Consider the following 25,787-nt stretch of genomic DNA (forward strand, 5'->3'; position numbering starts at 1 on the left):
AAATGTCTTCCAAGGCCAAAACTCTAAGAAAAAAGGACAAGTAAAAAACACTGAATTCTAATCACACATGATTTAAATGAGTGAGAAAAGGGAGCTCTCACTGAGTCCATCTGGCTGCACACTGATGCTCTCTGATCACTCTGAGCTTTACAAGAGCCATGCTGAAAGACAGAAGAATGAATACAGAACTGACAACATAAAGGGGAATGACAGGAAGTAATAGTCAGAATGAGTTGAGGATTGTGAAAAAATGTTAAACAACCAAAAAGGTCTTCGAAGCTCTGCTGCAGCATACCCAATGCCTGTATTCTTTTGTTGTATTTCTGTCAGGGAAAATTATCTCCAACTGGGTGGAAGCATGTTTTAAAGCAGAGGTGGGGAACGTCCAGCCCACAGGCCGTATGTTGTTGTTGTTGGTAAGTGCCGTCGAGAAGGTTCCAACTCATAGTGACCCTGTATAGGGGTTCCAAGGAGGGGACGGTGAGTTTGAACTGCCAAGCAAGCAGCCCAGCACATCAACCCACAGTGCTACACCAGGACTCCCTGTATAGTTTCTCCTAAAATGAAACCATATTGTTGTATAAGGATCATAAAATCATTTGGTCTTGCCCTGCCAAGGAAACAGCAGTTTCAGACATCACATTAGGGGTGAGTTAAATAAATGTTTGGCCAAATAAAGCAGGCTAATTTTCAAGTTGATAATTTTGTATGAGTCACGAATGATGTCATAAATTTTGGCAGAAAAAAGATTCCCTGCCCTGTTTTAGAGGGATCAGAACCCATGTTACAGATAAGGCAATAGGTGACGAAAGCAAAGCTCCTTTCAATGCCATTCTCCAGAGCAGGGAAATATGTCCAACCAGTCCATATTTGCACCAACAGAAAATATGAGGAAAAATTAGTGGAAAATTACATTATCTCCCTTTCCCCCCATTTTCATGTACTCTGGATAACCTGAGGTAATGTTTTTATTTTGTGCTGTTGAGTCAGTTCCAAGCCACAGCAGCCCTCCATACAATAGAACGAAAACACCACCCAGTCCTACACTTGAGCTCATTGCTGCTGTCACTCTGCCAATCCATCTCATTGGGGATCTCCCTCTTGTTCACTTATCTTCCACTTTACCTAGCATGATGTCCTTCTGATAAATATGTCTGAAGTATATGAGAGACGAAGTCTGGCCATCTTGGCTTCTAAGGAGTATTCTGGAAGTACTTTTTTCAAAAGATTTGTTTGCTCTTCGGGCAGTCCATAGTACCTTTAATATTCTTCTCTAATACTCAAATGCATCAATTCTTCTACAGTCCTCCTTATGTCACTAAGTCCAACTTCAAACATGCATGTGAGGTTACTGAAAATACCATGGCTTGGATCAGGTGTACTTTAGTCCTCAAACTGATATCTTTGCACTTTAAAAAGTCTTGTGCAGCAGATGTGCCTACTGCAAAGTGTCGTTTGATTTCTTGACTGCTCCTTCCACCATCAGTGTGGACAGTGGATCTAAGCAAAATGAAGTCTTTGACAACTTCAATCTTTTCTCCATTTGTCATAATGTTATTTATTGGGTCCAGTTGTAAAGATTTTTGTTTTCTTTACACTGAGGTGCAATGCATACCAAAGGCTGTGGTCTTTGATCTTCATCAGTATTTTAAGTCCTCTTCACTTTCAGTAGGTAAGGTTAAATCATCTGCATATTTTTTTCACCCCAAACTGTTTCCAGCTTTATTAAAGATACATTTCATAAACAATCATGGTATTCAGGCAGGACATGGGCAAACAATTGTTAACAGTAGACAACAACTTTCAAACTCCCTTCTTCGATGGACTACCAAAATCAGAAAGCCACTATAAAACCCAATGAAGTCTTCACTTGATGGTCTAAACAGGAAAGTTTAGTCAGGATTGACTTTTCACATTTAGCATGTTGTTTAACAACTTTTCACAAGCCAACCCTGACTTTCAGAAAATGAAATGAAAAAGGCAGAATTACCAATCTGAAGATGGACCCACAATCTAAACGAAGGACCTCTGCTCTTCTGAGGGGTGCTCTGAGTTGACACCACTGGAAAGTGCAGGTTCCCTGACACGTGAATAACCAGTTCTCTGAGGTTATTTATGGGAGTCAAGTCTATGCTGAAAGCAGAGAGAGTGAAGAGGATATGAAGATGTAAAAACAAATTGTATTTTTCCCACACCGCACGGCATTTGTGCACCAAGGTGGCTAATGTGTGTTAACGTCGGGGAATTCCTCCTCCTGGGAACCAAGAGGGAGTCTCTCAAAATTAGAGGGGAAAGGTGTTTGCTTCCACATCAATCCAGCTTTGAAGACAGTGTATTAGTGACATTTGCCCCTTTCCCCAAAAACAATGAAGTGTTTTGTGTGCTAACAACATAGTTTAAATTTAAAAAAGTAAAACAAAATTCTGCATTTTTATAAACTTGATAAAAAATAGTATTTCAAACTGTACAGTCACAAGAAATACAGTTACCAAAAATGCACACACTTCACTTGGCATCCCCAGCACCTTCAGCTTTCTGTGCCTGGTGTGTTTTGGCATCTCCATTTTCTGCAGGGTTATTTCCATCCTGGCCAGCATCAGCTTTCCCCTTTTTCCCTTTGGGTACCTTCTCTCCCTTCTTTGCAGGGGCCTTTTCAGGCTTAGATTCTGGCTTTGGAGGATCAGGTTTAACAGATAACACTGCAGATCTCCTCAGAGGTTTATCCTTCCCTTTGGCTTTATCTCCCTTAGCATCCCCTTCAGCCTTTCTTTTGGGCATGATGGCTTCAGTGGCGTGATGCAGGTGCTGGACGCGGGGATGTGGCTACGCGCAGGCTTTGGTTGATCCGGGGGTTGTTCTCACCTTTTCTTCCCACCTGCATATCTTTTAATCCTATTTTTCCACGAACTTTTTGAAGTCCCGCCTCATATGCACAAACAACATCTGTCCCTAACTATGTCTTTTAGAATTTCTAGGTAAGTTGTAACAGGTTCATAGCGTTCTTATTTAGCCTTACTTTAGAATGAGGAGCTCTGGTGGCACTGTAGGAAAAGCAATGGACTGCTGTCCACAAGGTTGGCAGCTTAAACCCACCAACTGCTCAAGGGGGGAAAGATGAAGCTTTCTGCTCCTGTAAGGATTTATAGCTTTGGAAACCCTATATGGAGCCATATGAGTAGGAACTGAAGGTTTAGTGAAGGGGGGAAAAATGCAGCTTTGGTAGCACAGTGGTTAAAACACTTGCCTGCCAACCAAAAGGTTGTGGTTTGAACTCACCAGACACTTCAGGGGGAAATACGTAGAAAGATGTGTCAGTCTGTTTCCATAAAGAGTTACCATTTTGGACATTTTATGGGGCAGTTCTATTGTCTTATAGTCGCACTATGTGTCAGGGTGGGTTAGTGAAAGAAAAGGTGAAGCAAGTGAAGGTGATTGTAAAGTGACTGTGATGAAGAATTTGTCGCAAGTAGAGGTCGACAGTTCAAACCTACCAGCTGCTCCTCAGAAACCCTATACAGGATCTTAACAGCAACAACAGGGGTTGGTTTAATCATTTCAAAGGGAGGGCAAATTCACAAAACACTAAAGAGCAAAGGGCAGATCATTGTTGTTCCTGAAGTCGAACGTTCATAACCTGGAAACTGCCTGTATCTCAGGTTACTTAAAATGTGGACAGATGGGACCTTCAGAATGATGACTTACATCCTCGAATATCCATGGTGCAATCCCCACTATAGTAAGTCCCGGTACTGTTCAGAGTGCTTGTATTAACTCTTTAATAGCAGTCCTGTGAGACTGGTGTTGTTGTTAAGCATCGTTGAATTGATTTAGTCTCAAAGTGACCCTGTATAGGGTTTCCAAAGATTGGATTGTGGGTTTGACTGGCTAACATTTTGGTTGGCATTCCAGTATTAATCCTATGGCATCACACCAAGACTCAGAAAATTGGAATAGAGAAAAGTATTTCCAGATACCTTACCTATAAAGTCCATGCTAACTATAAATAGGAAACAAATTCTATGTTCTTATTAAGTGCCACTGGGTCAGTTGTAACCCATAACAAACCCGGATAGGGTCTCCAAGAAGAGGTTGGTAGGTTTGAACCTGCTGACCTTTCCAGTTAGCAGTCCAGTGCTTATCCTACAGCACCACACCAAGACTCTTAATTAGTAAAGAAATTCAGTAAGATTGTAGTATTTTAAAAACTAGAACACAGCAAAACTAGGAAACCCAGATAACCATGGCACACTCTTAAGTCAGCTGGTAGAAAATTGTGGCACCGCCTTTGTTTATTAATTTGGTGTGATTGAATGAAGTGTACTAACAGGATTTTTTCTGGGAGTGGGGATAGAAAGGTGGTTTTAAAGTTCACATAGAAAAGCAAATAGTCAAGAAAAAGAAGGAATTTGCTTTAACCATTGTGCTACCAAAGCTCTTTTTTCAGGTGGAAAAAAAAAATAACAAAGGGGTGCTAGATTCTATCAGAATTCTAATACAGAACTTAAAACCATGTGGTATTACAACACAGGCTATCAAATTATAGAATGGATAGCCCAGAAATACATCTAAATATTGTTTTGTGTTGTTCAATCAATTCTGACTGAAAGCACAAAACAACAATATTTAGATATATTTAGTGGGTTGGCCCCACAGGGTTTTTGTAGGTTATAATCTTTATGGGAGCAGATCACCCATCATGTCTTTTCTCCCAAGGAATGACTGGTAGATTGAAACTTCTGACCTACAGGTTAGCAGCTAAGTGCTTAACCATTGCACCACCTGGGCTCCTAGTTACTGTCTTAAGAGCTGACAGAGCTAATTCACTGAGAGGCATCTCAGAAGACAGACTTGGTGATTTGCTTCCAATGGGTCAAAGTCATGAAGACTATCCTATGGAGCAGTTCTACTGTGCTCACATGGGGTCCTCATGAATTAGAATCTACTCAAATCTAATAATATCAAAATATACACCACAAACCGGTGGGGAACAAAATATTTTACCAATGTAGAAACAAATGATAAACCGTGTGGAGAAAAAGGACTTCGCTTATTTGTGACTAAGGTTAAATTGCCTAATGAATCAAAGGTTTAAATGTAAAAAACTAAAATATACTAAATGAGATCTTCCTAATAATGAAACAAAACCCAGAAACCAGAGAAGGAAAGATGAATAATTTTAACTACTTTTGAAAGTTCTGTGATGAAAATTACCTTTAGCAAAGTCAAAAGACAAAATAACTAGGAAACTCCTATTATGTTAATTGTCTTACTTTGATAAGAACTCCTAATGTGGCATTGTAGGGTGAATGATTGACTGCAAGATTGGCTTGAACCACAAGGTCAGCAGCTCAAACTCACCAGCTGCTCCTTGGAAACCCTATACAGCGTTGCTAAGAGTCAAAACAGACTCAACAGTACTTAACAACAACAACATAGATTTGATAAGGAGGAGACCAGCAACACAAGAGAAAAGCAAAGTACACAGATAGGTCAACAAAAAGCAACACAAATGGCTCTTAATTATATGAACAGATGTGCAACTTCATTTATAATATAAAAATTACAAATTTAATATATTGAAATATTATGATAAAAAATCTATTAGATTTGCACATATCCAAAATATTTGATAACACATTCTATCAGCAAGGGCTTAGGGAAACTCTCATAAACATCAGGTGGGAGTATAAATTGGCACCACCTCTACAGAGGAAGGAGTCCTGGTGTGGTGCTGTGGGTTAATGCGCCACACTGCAAAGCCGTTTGAACTGACTCGATGGCACTTAACAACAACAACAACAACTACAGAAGAAGGAGTCCTGGTGTGGTGCTGTAGGATCAGCACTAGACTGCTAGCCACAAGATCAACAGTTCAAACCCACCAGCCACTCCTCAGAAACTTTATACAGGGTCCCTATGAGCCAGAACCAACTTGATGGCACTAACTACTATAGATGACAACTTGGCAATATTTATCAAAATTACAAACGCATGTGCCCTTTTTCCCTGAAATTCCATTTCTAAGAATTTTTTCTATAGCTATACTTTCACAGGTGCAAACTGACTAACTGCAGCACAGTTTATACAACAAAAGAGTGAACCATTTTAAAGGGTCCTCAAAAAGAAACTGGTGAAAAATTATGGCGTATTCAGACTAGGTACTGGTGGTGGTGGTGACAGTGTGCCGTGGAATCAGTTTCCAAGGCTATAAATCTTTACGGGAACAGAAAGCCGCATCTTTCTCCCAAAGAATGGCTGGTAGTTTTGAACTGCTGACCTTAAGGTTAGCAGCCCAACTCATAACCACTATGCTACCAGAGCTCCTTAGACTGTCATACTAAGCAGACATAAAAAAGGATGAGTAAAACGCTTTCTCTATGGATATGAAAAGCTCACTAAGATAAATTTTTAAATGAAGAAGAAAAATTTCAGAAGAGTATGTATAATATGATACCATTAGAGTGGGGAAAAAAGGTAGAAGACACAAATTAATATTTGCTTGTATACACAAATATACCCTTGAAAAGATGTATGAGAAAGTGCTAATAGTGGAAAGAAAATTTGGATTATGGGGAGGTGTGGTAGATTGCTAGGGTATACGGCTGGGAGACTTCAGTGTATTTTCTATTTTAAAAGTTTGAACAGTGACTATTATCTATTTCAAATTACAATAAAAGGAACAAAGATGGCAAGATTAAGAAACAAAGTAACTAAATAAATTATGGTAAATACAATCTGGTTCAGAACTCTCAAGATGAATCCTTTCAAATAAGGGTAGCAGCGGATTGCAGTAGATTCCCAGCAGAGTTTAAGAACAGATTATTGGACATGTGGCTTATGAGCACGTCAAAAGAAATGGATAATTGCAACTGAGGTTTTACTAAGAATAGGATATGAAAAATTAACCTCATTTTCCCTATCTGATAAAGACTTCAAGATTGGTGGATCGGGAAATGCCACAGATACAGACTATCTTGATCTCTTTAAGGCATCTGACAAACTGCTATAGACAGAGGAGAAAAATGTGGGCCGAGGGTGCTAGTTCATGAACCTTCACCACTGCTTAGGAAGCCCACAAATCACAAGGCTAGGTGCAATGTTCTGACTGATCCCCCACTTGCACTAACAATCTGAAAAAATGCAGAGAAAGAGAAAAAGCACATTATCAAATTAGCAGATGATGTAAGACTGAGTGCTGAAACCCTAGGCTTCACAAATACCAAGATCCTACATAGTGGACGGATTCCTGGTATGGCACTGTGGGTTAATGAGCCAGACTTCAAAGCCGTTTGAACTATAAAATTGGCAGTTTAAGCTCACCAGCTGCTCTTTGGAAACCTTATACAGAGTCGCTATGGGTTGGAACCGACTCGACAGCACTTCACAACAACAACAACAACAATATATTGGACAGCTCACAGCTGGAGCTTTTTGGGATCCCAAAATCAAAAGGGAAGATGAACAGAAGTGTCAAGGTTTTTGAAACCAGATCTGCAAGAGAAATATGTGTCACTCCAGAGGTAGAACTTAGACCAATGGGAGGAAGTGACCAGGAAAACAACAGCTCAGTACAAGAAAGAACATTTTAACTAAAATTTAGCAGTGATGGGTTAGGTCATTGTGTCAGGCAATGTGGTCTCTTATTAGCTGAACTAATACAGCTCAAGAATGAATGATATAAGGTCCTCATTAGACAGAAAGTGAAATGAGATGTCTAAAATGTGATTCCAACTGAGCCATGGGATTGCGTAGTTCCTCAGAAGTAAGGAAACTGGACTATTAGACAGGACATGTCTGTAAATTTCACATTAATCATGCCATTCACTCCGTTCCATTCAGATCGGGATCCATAAATGAATTTAACACTGCTGTGGGTTAATGCACCAGACTGAAAAGCCGTTTGAACTGCAAGGTCAGCGGTTCAAGTTCACCAGCTGCTCCTTGGAAACCCTATACAGGGTTGCTATCCGTTGGAATCGACTCGACGGCACTTGACAAAAACAACAACATTTTTCCTTGAGAGTCACAAGGTCTAGCTCTCAGTCCTTTTTCTTTCTCCTTTGAGTTCTACCCAAACTTGTAGGCTTCGGCCTACAAATTTCTTAGGGCATAGACAACATGTTCATTTTTGTGTTCACCTTAGTATCTAGTATTGTTCCTTGCTCGGTGCAGGTATTCAATACATATTTGCTGAATTAAATTAACTGAGAGTTGCAGAAGAGCGTATGGCAGATGAGGCACGTGGCAATAGTCACCCAACAAGTGACTTAGAAAACCCCAGTATTATATGAGTTCCTGAGTTCTGGCTTACCAGTAAAAGATACCTCCCCACTTCCACTAATATCCCGAGGTCTACCTCAGCTTACCATTACTGATTTCTGGGAGGTCAAACTTAGTGAAGTCCCACCACTGGAGCCGGTAGGTAGTATTGGCAATGTTACTGGCCACCGCAGACTGTCCATCACCAATCACAGCCCCTAATGGGGAAGAAGGCAAAGAGCACATTATATTATTTATTGATCTACTTCCACTGAAGAACATAAAAACAATACTGTGACTAGTAGAGAGGGGGAACAAGAGGAACCACAATTAAGGCTGAAGAAAGCTGCCAAGTCCCATCTGTCTCAAGGAGGAAGCAGGCGCATTTCCCAAAGAACACTATATGGGAATTGGATCCAATCCATCATCCCTTCCCATAATCACTTGACTTCTCTTTAGTCCACAACGTGGCAGGTACTGTACAGACACTGTCTGGGAAGCTCACAATCTAGAGAGACAGTTGAGTTTTGATTTTTTTCATAATATCAGAGAAGAAAAGTAAAAGAAGGAGTACCATGAACACCTCAAGGCCAGTAGCACTCGTCCCTGGAAGTCTTTGTAGGGAGCAGTGCTCTTTGGGAGAAAGATCTCCTCCTTTTGTTTGTAACTGTCTTCCTAATAAAGCATTCTAAATGAAGGCTCCCTCCAGGTCAGAAAGCCAGCACACCGCTGACTGGATAGAGACAGTAAGGAACCAATGAGGTAAGATTTGTTGATCTCTTCTGAACCCCTGGCATGTAACACAGCAAAAATTTATAAGCCTAGCTTTGCAGCATAAGAATATTTTTATTAAGGCAATATTTCATACCCCCCCCCCCATATGAGCACTTCCTTGAATTGAGATGCACTTGCAACATCTCACGGTTTAACTTTCTGAGACATACACTTCTGTATGACATTTTTTTCCTTGGTAACCAATTAAATAAAAAATGGATTTTTTTTAAAAAAACAGGGTGACACTTTAATTTGCAGTTGTATTTCATTTACATGAACATGTCATTTCCTCCTCCTCCTCCTTCCGAGGTGCATTTCACAGACAACCACCCTTCTGATTAGACATAGCCAAACCCTCTTGGGAGAATAGAACATTCGTGCGCGCTAGACAACCTAAATGATATTTGCTGCTGCAAATCAACTCTTACTTTGAGAAATTGAACTCGTTATAGCTTACTGACCTTGGAACAATGGACAATTTTATGCTTAGATTCTTCTGTGTCCCTAGTCTCCTTCCTCTACAGATCACTGCAAAAGGGCCTTGTTACATCCATTGTGTGTACACACACATACACATGTACAAACATACACACACATGTGTGTGTGTTGTTCTGTTACTCCTGGTGTTTTCCTTTCTTTCCTCAGTCAAGAGATTTCTCAGGGATAAGATATACTCCATCAAGTCGCAAAATATGAGAAAATACTCTTTTCTCTCTTCCCCAACTGCTGCTGATCATCGCATCAGCAGACTCTCTCAATATTAGGTTTTTGATGGAGTTCTTGTCCCAATTTCAATTTGTAAGTGAATGGTCCAAGTAACTTCATTTCTAAGACTATGATACTTTTAGATTACCAATTCTCAACAAGGACAATACTACCTCCATGAGGGTGAAAATTGGTTCATGGGGGCCAAAGCCTACTCCCTTGCAAAGGACAACAGAACAAACAGAGCGTTAGTGCTTTATCATTTCCTTTACCTTTTCACAGGTAAACAGAGAACCCAAAACACAAGGCAAGTTGACTTTCTTGGAATGATGAGTGGAATGGAATGTTGCAAGTTGAGAGAGGATGAAAAACAAATGGAAGGAACAAACCCCATTATTCTGGAAACTTCAAATCTGGGGAAGGAGATAAGTACAAACAAGAAACAGTGGAGGAATATCACCAGAGGCTAAAGAGTGCCACAACTGTGAACTGGAGAGACTGAGACTGACCCACAGCACCAGAGGTGTCCAGCACAGTCCACACCCCAACAAACAGCTTCTGGAGAGCAGCTGTGCAAAAAAAATAAGCATGTGTAGAAGAGGCTGGGGAGGTGTTCTCTGCCAATGGTGCCAGAGTGCTAAGGAGGAGCGGAGCAGAGCCTGGCACCAGGGAGAGTCAATTTTCAGTGCCATGTAAACATAGATTAGGGAGCGAAAGACGCCAGTAACAGATTAGAGTACTGTCACCAGCTTCTCTTCTGGCAGAACTGCAGGACAACTGAGTCTGTCTCTTGGAAACATCAGGAAGAAAAAGTATTACCCTATTAAAAAAGCCTAATCAGTTAATAGGCCTCAAGCCACTAAACTGAAGGTATAGGAAAAGTGCCAGAGCAAGTTAATGGATTGAGCTCCAAAGTATTTACATAGAAAGCACTGAGCCTCAGAAAGCAAATCCTGAGAGATCACTGAGGTCCCCCCAAATATTTAAAAAATGGAGTTAGACTCAGGGTTTCTCAACCTTTGTACTGTTGACATTTTGGGTCAGATAATTCTTTGTTTTGAGGTGAAGGTGTCTTGTGCACTGCAGGCTGCTTGTTTCTCAGCATCCCTGGCCTCTACCCACCAGAGGGATGCCAATAGCACCCCCTCACATCCACTTTTGATTATTAAAAAAAAAAGTCTGTTATTGTTGCTATATACCAAAGACAATACCAAATGTTCAGGGGGTGTGTGGGTGTGGGCTGGGTTGACAACTGCAAGCTTGTAGCTGACATTTTAAGTCCAAGATAGGTGCTCTTAGAAAGGCCATTACTGCTATAATGCACCCAAACTGCTCGAGATACTGACTGGCTTGAACTAGGAAATCATGATCTTAAAGCTTGACCTGCTGCTGTGTATGCACAACTTCAGAGAGTACAGGCTTCCAAAGTCAGATGGATTTAATTTTCATACTTCCTGTCAATACTACTGGATGACTTTTGGTAAATTACTAAGTCTCTATGAGCCTTAATTTCTTTATCTGTAAAACTGGTCCAATAATACTACATACAAATGACAGGAATGCTGGGAGTACTTACTGACACAATGACTATCAAATGATGGCAAACAATGTCTAAATAGTGGCCACCATTATAATTATTTTAATCCTCTACTTAATCTCTGTGTACATTTCCTCTAAATATACAGATCTGTAATCAATAGTTTATACACAGAAGTCCTTTTGTAAAAGACTGGTCCAAATAACATGTCAGGACCAAAACAGACACAAACCCATCTGACTCTTAGTGACCCTGTAGGACAAAGAACTGTCCCATTGGATTTCCAAGGCTGCAGTCGTTACGAAAGCAGTCTGCCACATGTTTCATTCACAAAGAAGCCGGCAGGTTTGAACTACTGACCCTTAATCACTGCACAACCAGGGCATTTAGGTCATTGCCTAAGCTCTAGATTATGGTAACTTTCTTCTTGTAAAAGAGCCCAAGACTTTTATTCAAATTCTTCTGAACTGTCATAAAGACCAGGAGTAACAGCTGTCTATAAGAACAGTCAGTTCACTGTCATAGCAGTGCAATTTCTATCATACAATCCTGAAGCCTCAGAGCAAGAAAGTAAATACAGATTATTCTGATGAAAGACAGAACAAGGGGCAAAGGAAGCTTAAATTCAATGATCCTGGCTAACTATGAGGAAAAACCCAGCTGTCAAGGTTCATTCTCCAAATCAGACCTTTAGCTGTAGGCCCTGAAGTCTCAGGGATGTGTCTAGGAATAAAGTCACAGTAGTCATGGTAGTCACCTGGTAGGCAGGCTCTACAAAGTGATCACTTGCACGCCCCTCTCAGCCTCTGTTCTCTCAAGACTCCTTTCTCCTGTTGCCTGGAAAGAATTAGAAACCTTTTTCCAAAACAGCTTCTTAGCCTCTCTCTACGATCAGCTTGAAGAGTATGATTCAACAGTTCAGTGAAAATACTGAACAATGGGAATCATTAGTAAATCTATCAAAAAAGCTAATTCAGAGAGGGTAAAAAAGGTCAACTGCAAAGAAGGAAAGGATTAAATTACATTTCAGTCCTACAAAATCTGCTGTTTGAGGCTGCCTTGCCTAATTCAGCACGGCCATCTCCAGTTGTGTTGCTGCTGGGAAAATGAAATAAGAATGGGGCTAGGGGAGCAAATACTCAACCTGGAAATACAATTAGTATCATTCCGCTTGATTGTGATAGGAAGCCAAGAAGCAGCCTGCCAACACGTCAGGAGAGCAGAGACTAGAAATACCAGGGCAGGTTCAATTGAACAACTTAACAACTTTTCCAAATTCTTCTTGGACAGTCACAAAAGACCATATGCTATTATTTGTATGAAATGTCTAGAATAGGGAAAGACAGAAGGTAGATTTGTGGTTGCCTAGGGTTGTGGTAGGAATCCTGGGGTGGCACTGTAGAATCAGCACTGGATTGCTAAGCCCACCAGCTATTCCTCGGAAACCCTACACAGGGTTGATATGAGTCAGAAGCCCACTTAACAGCATGTAACAACAACAGGGATGTGGGAGAGGAAGGGGAAGGGCAGAGTGACTGCTAATAGGTATGGAATGTTTACTGTTGCTGTTAAGTACTGTCAAGTCACTTCTGACTCATAGCAACCCTGTATAGGGTTTCTGAGGTGCTGCTGGTGGATTTGAACTGTCCACCTGTGGTTCGCTGTCCAGTGCTAATCCTACAGTGCCACACCAGGAGTCCCTGGGGATTTTTAGGAGGTGAGAAAAATGTTCTGAAATACAGGTGATGGTTGCACAATTCTATAAATATATATAAAACATTGACCTGAACACTTTAAACATGTGAATTATATCTCAGTAAGGCTGTTATTAAAAACAACAGTATTGAACATAAATATCCATCAATCTTTGATGTACAGTATGGTAATCCCACTTTGAGCATCCATGTGTTTTTCTTTAATCATTTAGAGTACTGGTCAGCATCTTTTCATTTATGGATTTTCTCATTGTATGGCCTCCTGGTGCGGTGCTGCAGGATAAGCACTGGTCTGCTAACCACAAGGTTGCGCAAGTTCAAACCTACCAGTCACTACTTGGAAACCCTATACAGGGTTGCGATGAGTCGGAATTGAATTGACGACACTTAACTCTGGTGTGGTACTGTGGGTTAATGTGCTGGGCTACAAAGTCAGTTAGAACCACAAAGTTGGTGGTTCGAGCTCACCAGCTGCTCTTCGGAAACACTATACAGGGTTGCTATGGGTCGAGACCAAATCAACAGCACTTAACAACAACAACAACTGTACTACGCCGATGTGGGTTAATGTGTGGAACTGCAAAGTAGGTCTGAACCACAAGGTCGGCAGTTCAAGTTCACAGGGTTGCTGTGGGTCAGAACCGACTTGACAGCACTTAAACAACACTTATGTCTTATGCATATTTTTATGTTTGGTTATTTTAAATGTCTCCGTTGGATTGTTTTGAGCACTCTGGAAATGAATAAGCTGGCTTCTGTCTATGAGAAACATTCCTCCCCTAGAGCAATACAGCACGGGGTTATTTGGACACAAAAATCATTCTTCCTCTCCAAGTACAAAATGAATGGCATCGTAGAAAGGATGTTCAGTTTTCTTTTCCAGAAAGCTTCATTCAAATGCAGACTTTAGATGTGTCCAAAGAAAGGTAAAACTAAACACTTAGTCACACTCACTTTGTCACCACCGTATCATCATTTTAACAATCCAATTTAAGTTCATAGTCAATTATTCTATAGCCTGGGGACCTGGAAAGAGGGCAGATAACAAGATTTCTCCCAAGGGTAGGCCCATTCCTAGTTTATCTTAGTTACCATTCATGGTTCTGAAAATGAGGAAAACAGTCAAATATTTGTTCATTCTAAATAACACCTCTGTTGAAATATAATTCAATGCATCTATTTGAAGTATGGAGTCCTGGTGTGGCACTGTACGTTACTGCATTGTTCTTCAAGGTCGGCAGTTCAAGCTCACCAGCCACTCCTTAGAAACCCTATATAGGGTTGCTGTGAGTTGGAATCGACTCGATGGCACTTAACAATATAAACGACAAATTTGAAGTATACAATTCAATAGTTTTTAGTATATTCATAGTTGTGCAGCCACCACCAGGATCAATTTTACAACAACCATCACTACTGCATAATTTCAGAACATTTTTGTCACTCTCCAAAATACCCAATGCCCATGAGCAATTACTTTCCTACTCTGCACCCTCTTTTCTTCTTCCTGCCCCTCCCACTTAGGCAATCATGAATCAATCTGCTTTCTGTCTCCACAGATCTGCCTCTCCTGGGCAGTGAATTGTAACTGGACCATCAGACAATATGTGGCCTTTTGGTCTGGCTTCTTTCAATTAACATAATGTCTACTTATCTACGTTACAGCATGTCTCAATACTTCGTTCCTTGTCACATCTGAAAAATAATCCACTGCAAGTCTGTAACTGAACTACAGGTTCAGATGAACACAAAATACTTCATTTTATAGAAAATATACCTCATGGAAACCTGGCAATCATAAATGTGCCTGTGGAAAACAAAATCATTTCCTCTAGAAGGGAAAGACAGGGTCTCAAAGACCAATTTCTGAGTATACTACCTATAGCTGACACTGAGCTTTATTGTAAAGCTAAAATAAAAGAAAAAGGAGTACCAGGGGACAAGACTGTTTGTAAAATTACAAAAATAGAAGCTGGTTAAGAGGCACCATGAGTATCTATAATGCTGTTACAGTGGTGTAGGGAAAGGCTAGAATAAGGGGTTTGGTCAATCAGATTTAAGCCGCTCAATAGCTGTTCACCGGGCACTAATATTGCTGTAGAGATCAATCCTTACATGAGGCGGCTTCCAAAAGTTCATGGAAAACAGGATGAAAAGATACTGGAATAGTTCCATGCAGTTTTTGACGCCTCTCATACAATGTAGATTAGAAATATATTTAAAGGAATCGTGTTGCTGTTGTCAAGTACCATCAAACTGGTTCTAACTGATAGCAACCTATATAGGGTTTCTGGGGGTTTGAACCTCCGACTTTCCCATTAGCAGCCCAGTACTTATCCTACAGGGCCACACCAGGACTTCTAACAAATCAAAGGCTAAATGTTTTGTAGATACAAACGTCATTGGCTCTAAGTGCTCTTAGCAGGAACTAGGTACCCAGACAATCCCTGGGTTATGAACATCTGATTTACATAGAACCTGTAGCTCTGAGCCAATCCCATAATATCTATTATATTAAGTATTCAAGGTACAGAGATTGGTTCATAGTAACCAATGGGCACAACATTGAGATGTACATCAAAACTTCACACTCACTCCTCACAGATCCACATGGTTAGTTTCCAAAGTCCAGGTTGCTAAGCAAATATCATTGTTATATGAAAAATGAAGGACTGATCATATCAGATCACATTACAGTAACAACTAAGCCACTGATAATCATGGCCCAGCCAAGAAGACAGCTACAATTATAGACAGCATTACCCTTCCTTCATACCTCGGTGTTTATTACTGCCAGATGTACAACATTAAGGAGGTAAACAGTCAGATGGTAGATTTTTTTACTATTGTCCTAAGTGCAAAATGTTGGATAATGTGCTATTCGATAAGTAAGGAGATGGTGTATTATTTGGAATATGGTAGCTTAGTAGGATAAGTACTGGACTACTAACCACAAGGTCCGTGGTTCAAGATGAGGCTTTCTGTATCCATAAAGATGTGTGGCCTTGGGAACACCTACACAGGATCTCTGTGAGTCAGAACCAACTCAGTAGCACTCAACAATGGGTGTATTATTATGACCATTGCATTATTATGTTGAAGATGTTTTAGTGTATCTCCAAGTATTTCTTTAATGCTTTTAATACACAGGAAGGTATACTATACATGATTTACTAAGACATACATTTTACTAACCATACCTAACTGCTCCAAATTACATACAATTTCAACTTAAAGAAAGACTAAGGAACAGAACTCATTCATAGTTAGGGCACTACCTGCAATTTTATTATTCAATTGACTCTTTAGTGCTCCAAAGACCAAGTAAAGTATTAGTCAACATACACATCATGAACGTGAGAAACAGGCCCGAGAAAGATAATGTTGAGGACAAAGGCATTGGATGAGATCAACACAACAAGAAATGATAGTCTCAAAGAGCAACAAGGAAATTAGTCAAGGTCTGAAATAGAGATGTGTGCATGAAAGGGAAAAGAAACAGCTATGAAATATTTCTGCATATCAGTTTCACAAATTTTTTTTTTTAGAAATTCAAACTAGGTTTATGTGATCACAGCAGAGTAAGTTTTACAGCAGTCCCAGAAAAGCAGAAATTAACCAGACAGTCATTCAGATCACAGCAGTAGATACAGCTTTCCTGTCCAGAGTAAACAGTATACAGAATCTAGTGATACATTTGAATATATGCCTTTAAAGAGAAGACACACAACATATTAGTATGCACACAGTCATTCACAAACATGGCATGGACTCAGAACCACATTCAAATCTACAGAAAGTAGTTGTCTGAAGGGAGAATATGACTTCTATGCTTGGCATGACCATTCTCCCACACAAAGTCAGTCCAATAGTCCACAGTCACATCTAAACAGAATCATGGCCCATGCCATCACACTAAAACCAAGAATAATTCTGATGGTTGGCAGGATAACTGGTAGCTCTCCAGAGTCAAGTTAACATGTCCCTGTGTGGGGAGATGAAGAAGCTGAGGTCCATTTTCATAGCCATTCTGTAGACCTGCCCTTCTTCTATACATATATCCTAATGAAGCAATTACCTACACTTACACTAATGATGTAACTGAGACAAGTAATTAGGAAAGCAGAACATCCATTTTCAAAGAAAGGAACATCATTACCTTTCTTCCACCCACAGACATTATTTACGACAAAAACAAATAAGCTCATAAGAACTCAAGATACTGAAAGATTATTAGGAATAGCATTCCAAAACCTACAGCATTCAGGGGAAACGGAGGGGGTAAAAACAACAACCCAAACCCAAGCACCCTCAAAACAACAACAGCAATAAAAAACCTGGCACTCACTCCTACCAGGCAGGAATTTCCTCAAAGCCTCTGCCTCTGGCAGAAGACATGCAGGTGGATAAGAGTATTAAGAATTACCCCACCTCCCCATAACCTGGCAGTTCCTATATTTAGGTTCCAGCCACCTCTGTTGTTGGGAGGACACTGGCAGAGGTGGGTCTCTGGGTGAAGCCAGAAAGCGACTATCTTCTCATTGTTGTAAATGGAGCTGCTTAAGGGGTGCCTCCGCAGCATGAGGATGGGCAGAAAGAGAGGGAAGGTGAGGAGAGGGAATGAGAGAGAAAGAGAAAGAGAGTGACCGACTGACTCAAACACTGAACAGCTCTCACCAATCACTTATGTGGCTGAGACTCCTGCAGCTTTTATTGTTTGGTGGAAGAACAAGTGAGTGGAACTGAACTAAAGGGTCCTAGGCTTGTCAGCAGCAGTTGGGAAAACGACCTTTAATGCTGCAAAGAGGATACAGATTTCAAAAGCCTCAAATCTGCAATGAAGGAAAATGGAAATGTGCTGAACGTGGGTTTGATGGGCAGCTTTCCTCATCTGTCGATCACTGGGTAATAAACACTGGGAGATGGCAGAAATGAAGATAAATGCTTTCAGCAGCACCATTCCCCACCCTTCCCTCCTCTTCCGCCCCCACTCAGCACATGACAAGAGAGTTAAGCAAGAAAATAAATCAGCTTCTTAACCAACTCTTTTGTTCAAACTTTCCTTACAGACCACCTACACGTGAATTACTGCTCTGTGAGCCTACATTCTCATTAGGGGCCCAGCCTGGAGAGGGTGAGAAGTGGCTGTCACATCAGCACCTGTATAGTGCAGGGTTACAGCATTATGGCTGACTCAGTCAGGGCCAACAGGGGACTAAGAGGTCAGACCTGCCCCTCAGAGAAGAAGGTTGCCCAACTCCCAAGCCTGTCCAGTTCTCCAGTTCAAAGCTTGGCTCTCTCAGTACACACCAACTCCGGTTAGAGGTGACCAGTCTCCAAGGACAGCCCGGTGTCAGTCCACCGCATTCACTGTCATATTACCATTTTACCCAAGGACAGAAAGGTTATGCTCTGACTTAACAAAACCTCTTTGGGGGAGGGCGGGGTCAAAAGTGAAGTTAGATCAGAAAGTCACTCTATATGTAACATTCGGACTTGACTGGCAACTGCACATCCCTCTGGAAGAAGCAACATGATTATCAGTTGATGGTAGTATGGCTTTCCCACAACTAGGTCCAAGAAAAAGGTTTCTTATTCTGGGACTTCTGACATGGAGAGAATGCTTCCAGTGGACTTAGGGTTGGTAAAGGAACTCACTACCATCAAGTCGATTCTGACTCATAGGAATCCTATGTTAGGTTTCCAAGGTTGCAAATGTTTAGGGGAACAGAAACCTTTCTCTTTCTCCCATGGAGAGCCTGGTGGATTCAAACGGATGACCTTGTGGTCAGCAGCCCAATATATAACCCACTAAGCTACCAGGGAACCAGGGTTTTTTGAGTGAGGTTAAAAGGTCAGCAATTCCTAATGCATGTGCTTTTAAAGGAAGATGACTGGTTCAAAACTACATCCTTCCCCACTCACCCAACCAGGTTGTTCTCTTCTAGATCCTGACATCAGACCATTGGTCTGAGATGCAGGCACTCGCTAGTGTAAGGTTGGGTGCAAAAATCAGTGCGAGGAGCATGGTGAATGGATCTATTTCACACCACAAACTGCTCACAAACGTAAGTAGTCTCCAGAACCAGGCATATGCTGTGGGATCCTGGGAGAACAGCACTTGTCACATAAAGATAGCTCATTTGAAATTGTTTCTAATTAAAATTCACTGTTGAGAGATTAATACCAGGCACAAAATGGAAAAGCAATACTAGAGACACTGCTTAAAAGGATGCAACTAAATGCTAGGCAACAATCCAGATGGAATTTATCTGGTGTGCAAATGTATATAAAATCTCAGTTCCTCCCAGAAGCTTTTTTGGGTTAGAGAGAAATCCCTGTTCCCACAATGTGAGCTAGCCCATAATACAAAACACGTGGTTTCTTTTAGATTACCTGGCGGCTACAGGTACATAAAAGTTTGCTCTGAATATAAATGGCTAGGGCTCTGTGAACACTTAACCATCATTTTCCAGTTGGTAATACATGATTATGCCTTCTTTTTTAGAGGATGAACTCATTGAGAGAAGAGTTCAGCTTTTCAATAGGCTACATCACTCTAAGCATGGGAGTAAGCAACTATATAGTTCGCAAAGGGAATAACAACTTGCTTTTCATTGTAAATACATCTAAGTGAGATTGGAGCACTATACTATGGAACACCAGGAAGCCATGACAAAGAATAATGCAATCTCTATGTACTGACACAAAAAGATGTCCTTGATATACTGTTTTGTATGATCCTATCTCTACTAAAGCACAAAATGAAGACAATTATACATGGTTGTAAAATATATGTGATTATGTATAGGAAAAAATTCAAAAGGATACACCTCAAACAAATAAAGCTTTCCAGAATGGATCTAGGGGTAAAAGCGATGAAGAGAGTCCAACTTTTTGAAGTCTCCTCATAAATATCTGCTCCTTGAAAACCTGCTGGAGGGTTGCTATGAGTCGAAACTGACTCGATGGCACGTTAACAACAGCATATACGTTTTGGCGTTACCTGTATTATTTGCAATGAACATGTAATAAGTTAAAAAATTTAAAGGAGGGACAGGGAGAAGAAATTACAATATAATGACCTATTTTAAAAGACACATTTTGCCATTTAATCTCCCGTCTGTGACATAAACATTTAGTTATTCCAGAACGCTAACAAGTTATCTCCTGGTGTGGCACTGTAGGATCCAGCACTGGATTGTGAATCACAAGGTCAGCAGTTCAAACCCATCAACTGCTCCTCAGAAACTCTATACAAGGTCCCTATGACTCGGAACCAACTTGACGGCACTTCACAACAACAAGAAGTGGAAGGACTTAGGAAAAACCCCTTGGTCCAAGGCTTAAAATGAAATTCCTGAACTTCAGGTTGTCCTGCAGTATCAGTCAGAATTAACACTACGCTCAAATACCAATCATACAGCTAAGAAGTAGGGGGTTATGTCTTTGTTGTTGTTGTTACTATTGTTAAGTGCCATCAAGTTGGTTCTAACTCACAGCAATCTACGGCACATCAAAACGCAACACTGCCCAGTCCAACGCCATCCTCACAACTATTGTGATGCTTGAGCCCACTGCTGCTGCCACTGTGACAACAATCACTAGGGGCCCTCCTCTTTTTCACTGACCCTCCACTTTACCAAGCATGATACCCTTTCTCCAGGGACTGGTCCCTCCTGATATCATGTCCAATGTATGAGAGACTAAATCTCACCATCCCGGCTTCTAAGGAGCATTCTGGCTGTACTTCTTCCAACACAGATTTGTTTGTTCTTCTGGCAGCCCATGGTACTTTAGTAGCCAATAAATCTGTTCCGTTATTGAAAAGAAACCATTAACATCTCTAGGTAAATAGCTTAGAAATAATGCCTCATATGTATAAACCTGTTGCCATCAAGTTGATTCGGATTCACAGTGACCCTGTAGTTATCCCCATAGAGTCTCCAAAGCAGTAATCTTTAAGGAAGCAAACAGTCTCATTTTTTCTTCTGCTGGTGGCTGGTGTGTTCAAATCAAAGGGAAATTAATCTTTATCTGAAATAAGTTCATTTGTATTAACTGAGGCAAATAGAACAAAATATTACTCTGGTAGCGTAGTGGTTACGAATCGGGCTGCGAACCTTAAGGTCAGCGGTTCGAAACTACCAGCCGCTCCACGGGAGAAAGATGAGGCTTTCTACTCCCGTAAGGATTTACACCCTCGGAAACCCTGTACAGGGTTGCTATGGGTCGGAACTGACTTGATGGCACTTAACAACAACAACAATTAAAGAAGGTTGTGAGAACATAATGCTTGATATATATATACAGTAAGTTCCAGGGTTACGAACGTCCGATTTACAGACAACTAGTTACTGTTATTAGGTGTCACTGAGTGGCTTCTGATTCACAGCAACGCTACGTACAACAGAAGGAAACACTGTCCAGTCCCACACTATCCTCACAATAGTATCTATATTTGAGAACCCGGCAGCCATTGTGCCAACCTATCTCAACTGAGGGTCTTCTTTTTCGGTGACTCTCTACCAAGCATGATATTCTTCTTCTCTGGTGTCCGGTCCCTCCTGATAACATGTTCAAAGTACATAAAACGAAGTCTTGCCATCATCACTTCTAAGGAGCATTTTGGCTGTACTTCTTCCAACATAAATCTGTTTGTTTTTCTGGAAGTCCATGGTACATATTCAATATTCTTCACCAACATAATTCAAAGGCACCAATTCTTAGGGTTTCCTTATTCATTGTCCAGCTTTCACATGCATATGAGGTAACTGAAAATACCACAGCGGGACCAGGCACAACTTAGTTCTCTAAGTGACATCTTTGCTTTTGAACACTTTCAAGAAGTCTTTGCAGCAAATTTCCCTACTACAACAGGTCCTTTGATTTCATGACATTGATTATGGATCTAAGTAAAATGAAATCCTTACAACTTCAATCTTTTCTCCACTTACCATGGTGCTAAATGTTGTGAGGATTTCTGTTTTCTTTATGTTAATGTGTTACCCATGCTAAGGACTATAGCCTTTGATTTCCATCAGTAAGTGTTTCAAATCCTATTTATTTTCAGACTACATGTTGCAGGTTACTGATGAGTCTTTCCCAAATCCTGATGCTACATTCTTTTTCATATAGTACAGCTTCTTGGGTTATTTACTCTGTATACATGCTGAATAAGTATGGTGAAATGATACAAGGTTTCCTGATTAAAAACAATGAAGCCGTGTTCTGTTTGAATGACTGCCTCTAATTCTATGGATAGGTTAGAATTAAGTATTCTGGAATTTATATTCTCCACAACGGTATCCCTAATTTGTTATGACCTATACAATCGACTGTATTTGCATAGTCAAAACAGCCTAAGTAAAGATCTTTCTGGTAGTCTCTTCACTGAGTCAAGTTCCATCTGACAACAGCAACGATAATGCCTCATTCGATATCCTCTTCTGAATCTGGCTTGAATTTCTTGCAGTTCTCTGTTGACATATTACATCAATTGCTTTTTAGTTATCATCAGCAAAATTTTACTTACATGTGATATATGACGATATCATTAAATAACTTCTGCAATCTGTTGGAACAATTGTCTTTGGGATGGGCACAAACTCTCACAGTTGGCTGGCAGAGAGCTGCCTTTTAAATTTCTTGGCACAGAAAAGTAATTATTTCCAGCATTGCAGTTGTTTGTTGAAACATCTCAATTGGTAATCCACCAACTCCTATATCCCTGTGCTTTTTCAATGCCTTTAGTGCAGTTTGGATTTCTTCCTTCAATAAGATCAGTTTCTGAAATGGCTGGACATCAAGCAATACTTTTTGGTATGGTAGATTCCTTTTAGTGCTATCTGCTTTAGATAACTTGTACTTGCCCTTTAATGTTACACAAATTTGCCCTCACTTGGAAATAATGAATCAACCCCTATTCACAACAAATTCTTCATCACAATCATTTTCACTTGCTGCATGTGCAGCTTTTAGAAAACTGAAGTGTCAAGCCTTTTTTGCACTAACCAAACCAAAACCCACTGTCATCGAGTGGATTCCAACTCATCGCAAATATTATATATATGTAGTTTGAGTTTATATATATTACAGTTTGAGACTGTAAACCTTTAGGGAGAAGACAGTCTCTATCTTTCTCCTGTGAAGCAGCTGGTAAGTATGAACTAAAGTAAGACTAATGAAGACTATATGCATCTGTTCCAAGGTACCTATAAACTGCACTTAAAGACGTACTTAGGAACAAAATCATAACCAAGGACTATCTGGACATATACAAGGGTAAATTAAAAACTAATTAATACAAAACCATGTTGTTAAATGACACAGAGTTGGTTCTGACTCATAGTGATCCCATGCATAACAATATGCAACACTGCCTGGTCCTGCACCATTCTCACAATTCACCGTAACTTAAATGCGTCAATTCTTCTATGGTTTTCCTTACTCACTGTCCAACTTTCACATACATATGAGGCTACTGAAAATACCATGGTTTGTGTCGGAAACGCTTCAGTCTGACATCTTTGCTCCTGATCACCTTCAAGAGATCTTGTGAAGTAGATTTGTGTAGTGCAATATGTCATTTGATTTTTTGATTACTACTTCTATGAGTGTTGATAGTGGATCCAAGCAAAATGAAGTCCTTGACAGCTTCAAACTTTTCTCCACTTACTGTGATGTTATTTATTGGTTTAGTAGTGAAAATATTTGTTTTCTTTACATTGAGATTCAACCCATACTGAAGGTTGTGGTTTTTGATCTTCAGTAAGTATCTTAAGTCCTCTTTGCTTTCAACAAGCAAGGTCGTATCATCCATATATCACTTTTCGGATTATTTGATCAGTACACGGAATGAATAAGGATGGTGAAAAATGACAACCCGGGCACACACCTTTTCTGACTTTAAACCATTTAGTGTCCCTGTGCCGTGTTCTGTTCGAATGACTACCTCTCCGTCTGTATAGGTTCCCCATGAGCATAATTAAGTGTTCCGGAATATCCATTCTTCACAATGTTATTCATAGCTTGTCATGATCCACAGAGTCAAAAGTATTTGCATATTAATTAAACCACAAGTAAGCATCTTTCTAGTATTCTCTGTTTTCAGTCAAGATCCGCCTGACGTCAGCAATGATATCCCTCATTCTACATCCTCATCTGAATCTGGCTTGAACGTCTGACTGTTTCCTGTCAATGTACTGTTGTGGCCATTTTTAAACTATCTTTAGCAAAATTTTATTTGCATATGATATGAATTATATTGTCCAATGATTTCCACATTCTGTTGGGTGACCTCTCTTTGGAATAGGCACAAATATGGATCTTTTCCAATTAGTTGGCAAAATAGTTGTCTTCCAATTATTTTGGCATAGTGTCTCCAGTGCTGCATCAGTTTACTGAAAGAATTCAATTTGGATCCCATCAATTCCTGGAGCCTTGTTCTTTGCCAATGTCTTCAGTGCACCTTGAACTTCTTCCTTCAGTATCATTGGCTCTTGATCATATGTTACCTCTTGAAATGGTTGACTACAGACCATTCATACTTTATACATTCCATGCTACAATTATTAATGGATGCTTACAGCTGTTTCTCCTCATTTTGTGTTGTGCCCCAACAGTAAATGAAGGTTTCAATTCACATCACCATGGTCAACTCTACTTTGAGGAGGTAACTCTTTCCCAGTTGTATTTTGAGTGCCTTCCAATCTGAGGGGTTCATCTTACAGCAACACCTGACAATATTCTGGTGCTATCTGACAAGTGTTCACTGCTGTTCATAAGGTTTTCAGTGACTAAATGTTCAGAAGTAGTCTGCCTCGGCTTCTTCCTAGTCTGTCTTAGTCTGTAAGCTCAGCTGAAACCAGTCTACCATGGATGACCTTGATAGAATTTAAAATACTGACGGCACAGCTTCTAGCATCACAGCAACATGCAAGCCACCACAGTATGACAGACAGATGAGTGGTAAACATAACCATAGAAACATTTAATAAAAAATATAAGAATGTGAAGCTATTGTTTCTTGGGAGATCTTCTATCTAGAGCTATACACTATTCATCTCTCTAACCTGTGGTGCTGTGGACTAATGCGCTGAACTGCAAAGTCGTTTTGAACTGCAAGGTTGGCAGTTCAAGCTCACCAGCTGCTCCTCAGAAACCCTATATAGGGTCATTATGGGTTGGAATTGAATCGATGGCACTTGACAACAATCCTTCCCTGAAGAATTGCACTCTTCAATATACACCATATCAAACACAGCAGTTCTGGCATTCTTGAAGGACTGAAATCATGTTCATTTTCAGTGTTCTTTGAATTTGGGACACAAAAAGAAGTCTGAAGGGGCAAGATCAGGTTAATGGGGTGAGGTTTCCCAATGAAATTCTTGTAGAACAGCCCTTGCAACCCAGGAAGAATGAGCAGGTACATTGTCATGATGAAAAAGCAATCTTCTCCTGAAAATATTACAGCCTTAAACACCCTATGGGGCAGTTCTGTTATGTGGGGGTCACTGTGAACTGACAATTGCCTTGATGTTATTATATAACAATAACACTATGTGCCTATGTTGTTATTGTTCTTATATAACAATATATGTAGATATATTTTTTTTGTATTTAAAGTTTTTTTGCACAGTTGAAACAAGGGAGAAGGGAAGGAAGCAAATGCAAAAACAAGCAAACAACTGGAGACAAAGGAAAGAAGAAGAATCAGTAAATGCTCTCCTACCATCTTAAATCTTGCCTAGCAAGCCACGGGGGAGGTAGCAGTTGGCTAAAGTGAAATGTTTTGG

General features: G+C 40.3%; 1 protein-coding gene across 3 annotated transcripts in view; it reads right to left on the minus strand.

Moving 5' to 3' along the window:
* AMBRA1 (autophagy/beclin-1 regulator 1) overlaps window positions 1–25,787 on the minus strand; it is a 148,897-nt gene that overhangs the window by 31,627 nt on the left and 91,483 nt on the right. For all 3 annotated transcript variants that reach the window (XM_006865059.1, XM_006865058.1, XM_006865057.1), the window contains one exon: window positions 8,367–8,477. In XM_006865059.1, coding sequence (XP_006865121.1) covers window positions 8,367–8,477 — 111 coding nt within the window. The remainder of the gene's footprint in view (window positions 1–8,366; window positions 8,478–25,787) is intronic.

Source organism: Chrysochloris asiatica, unplaced genomic scaffold (assembly GCF_000296735.1).
Source record: "Chrysochloris asiatica unplaced genomic scaffold, ChrAsi1.0 scaffold00075, whole genome shotgun sequence".
Taxonomy (NCBI): Eukaryota; Metazoa; Chordata; class Mammalia; order Afrosoricida; family Chrysochloridae; genus Chrysochloris; species Chrysochloris asiatica.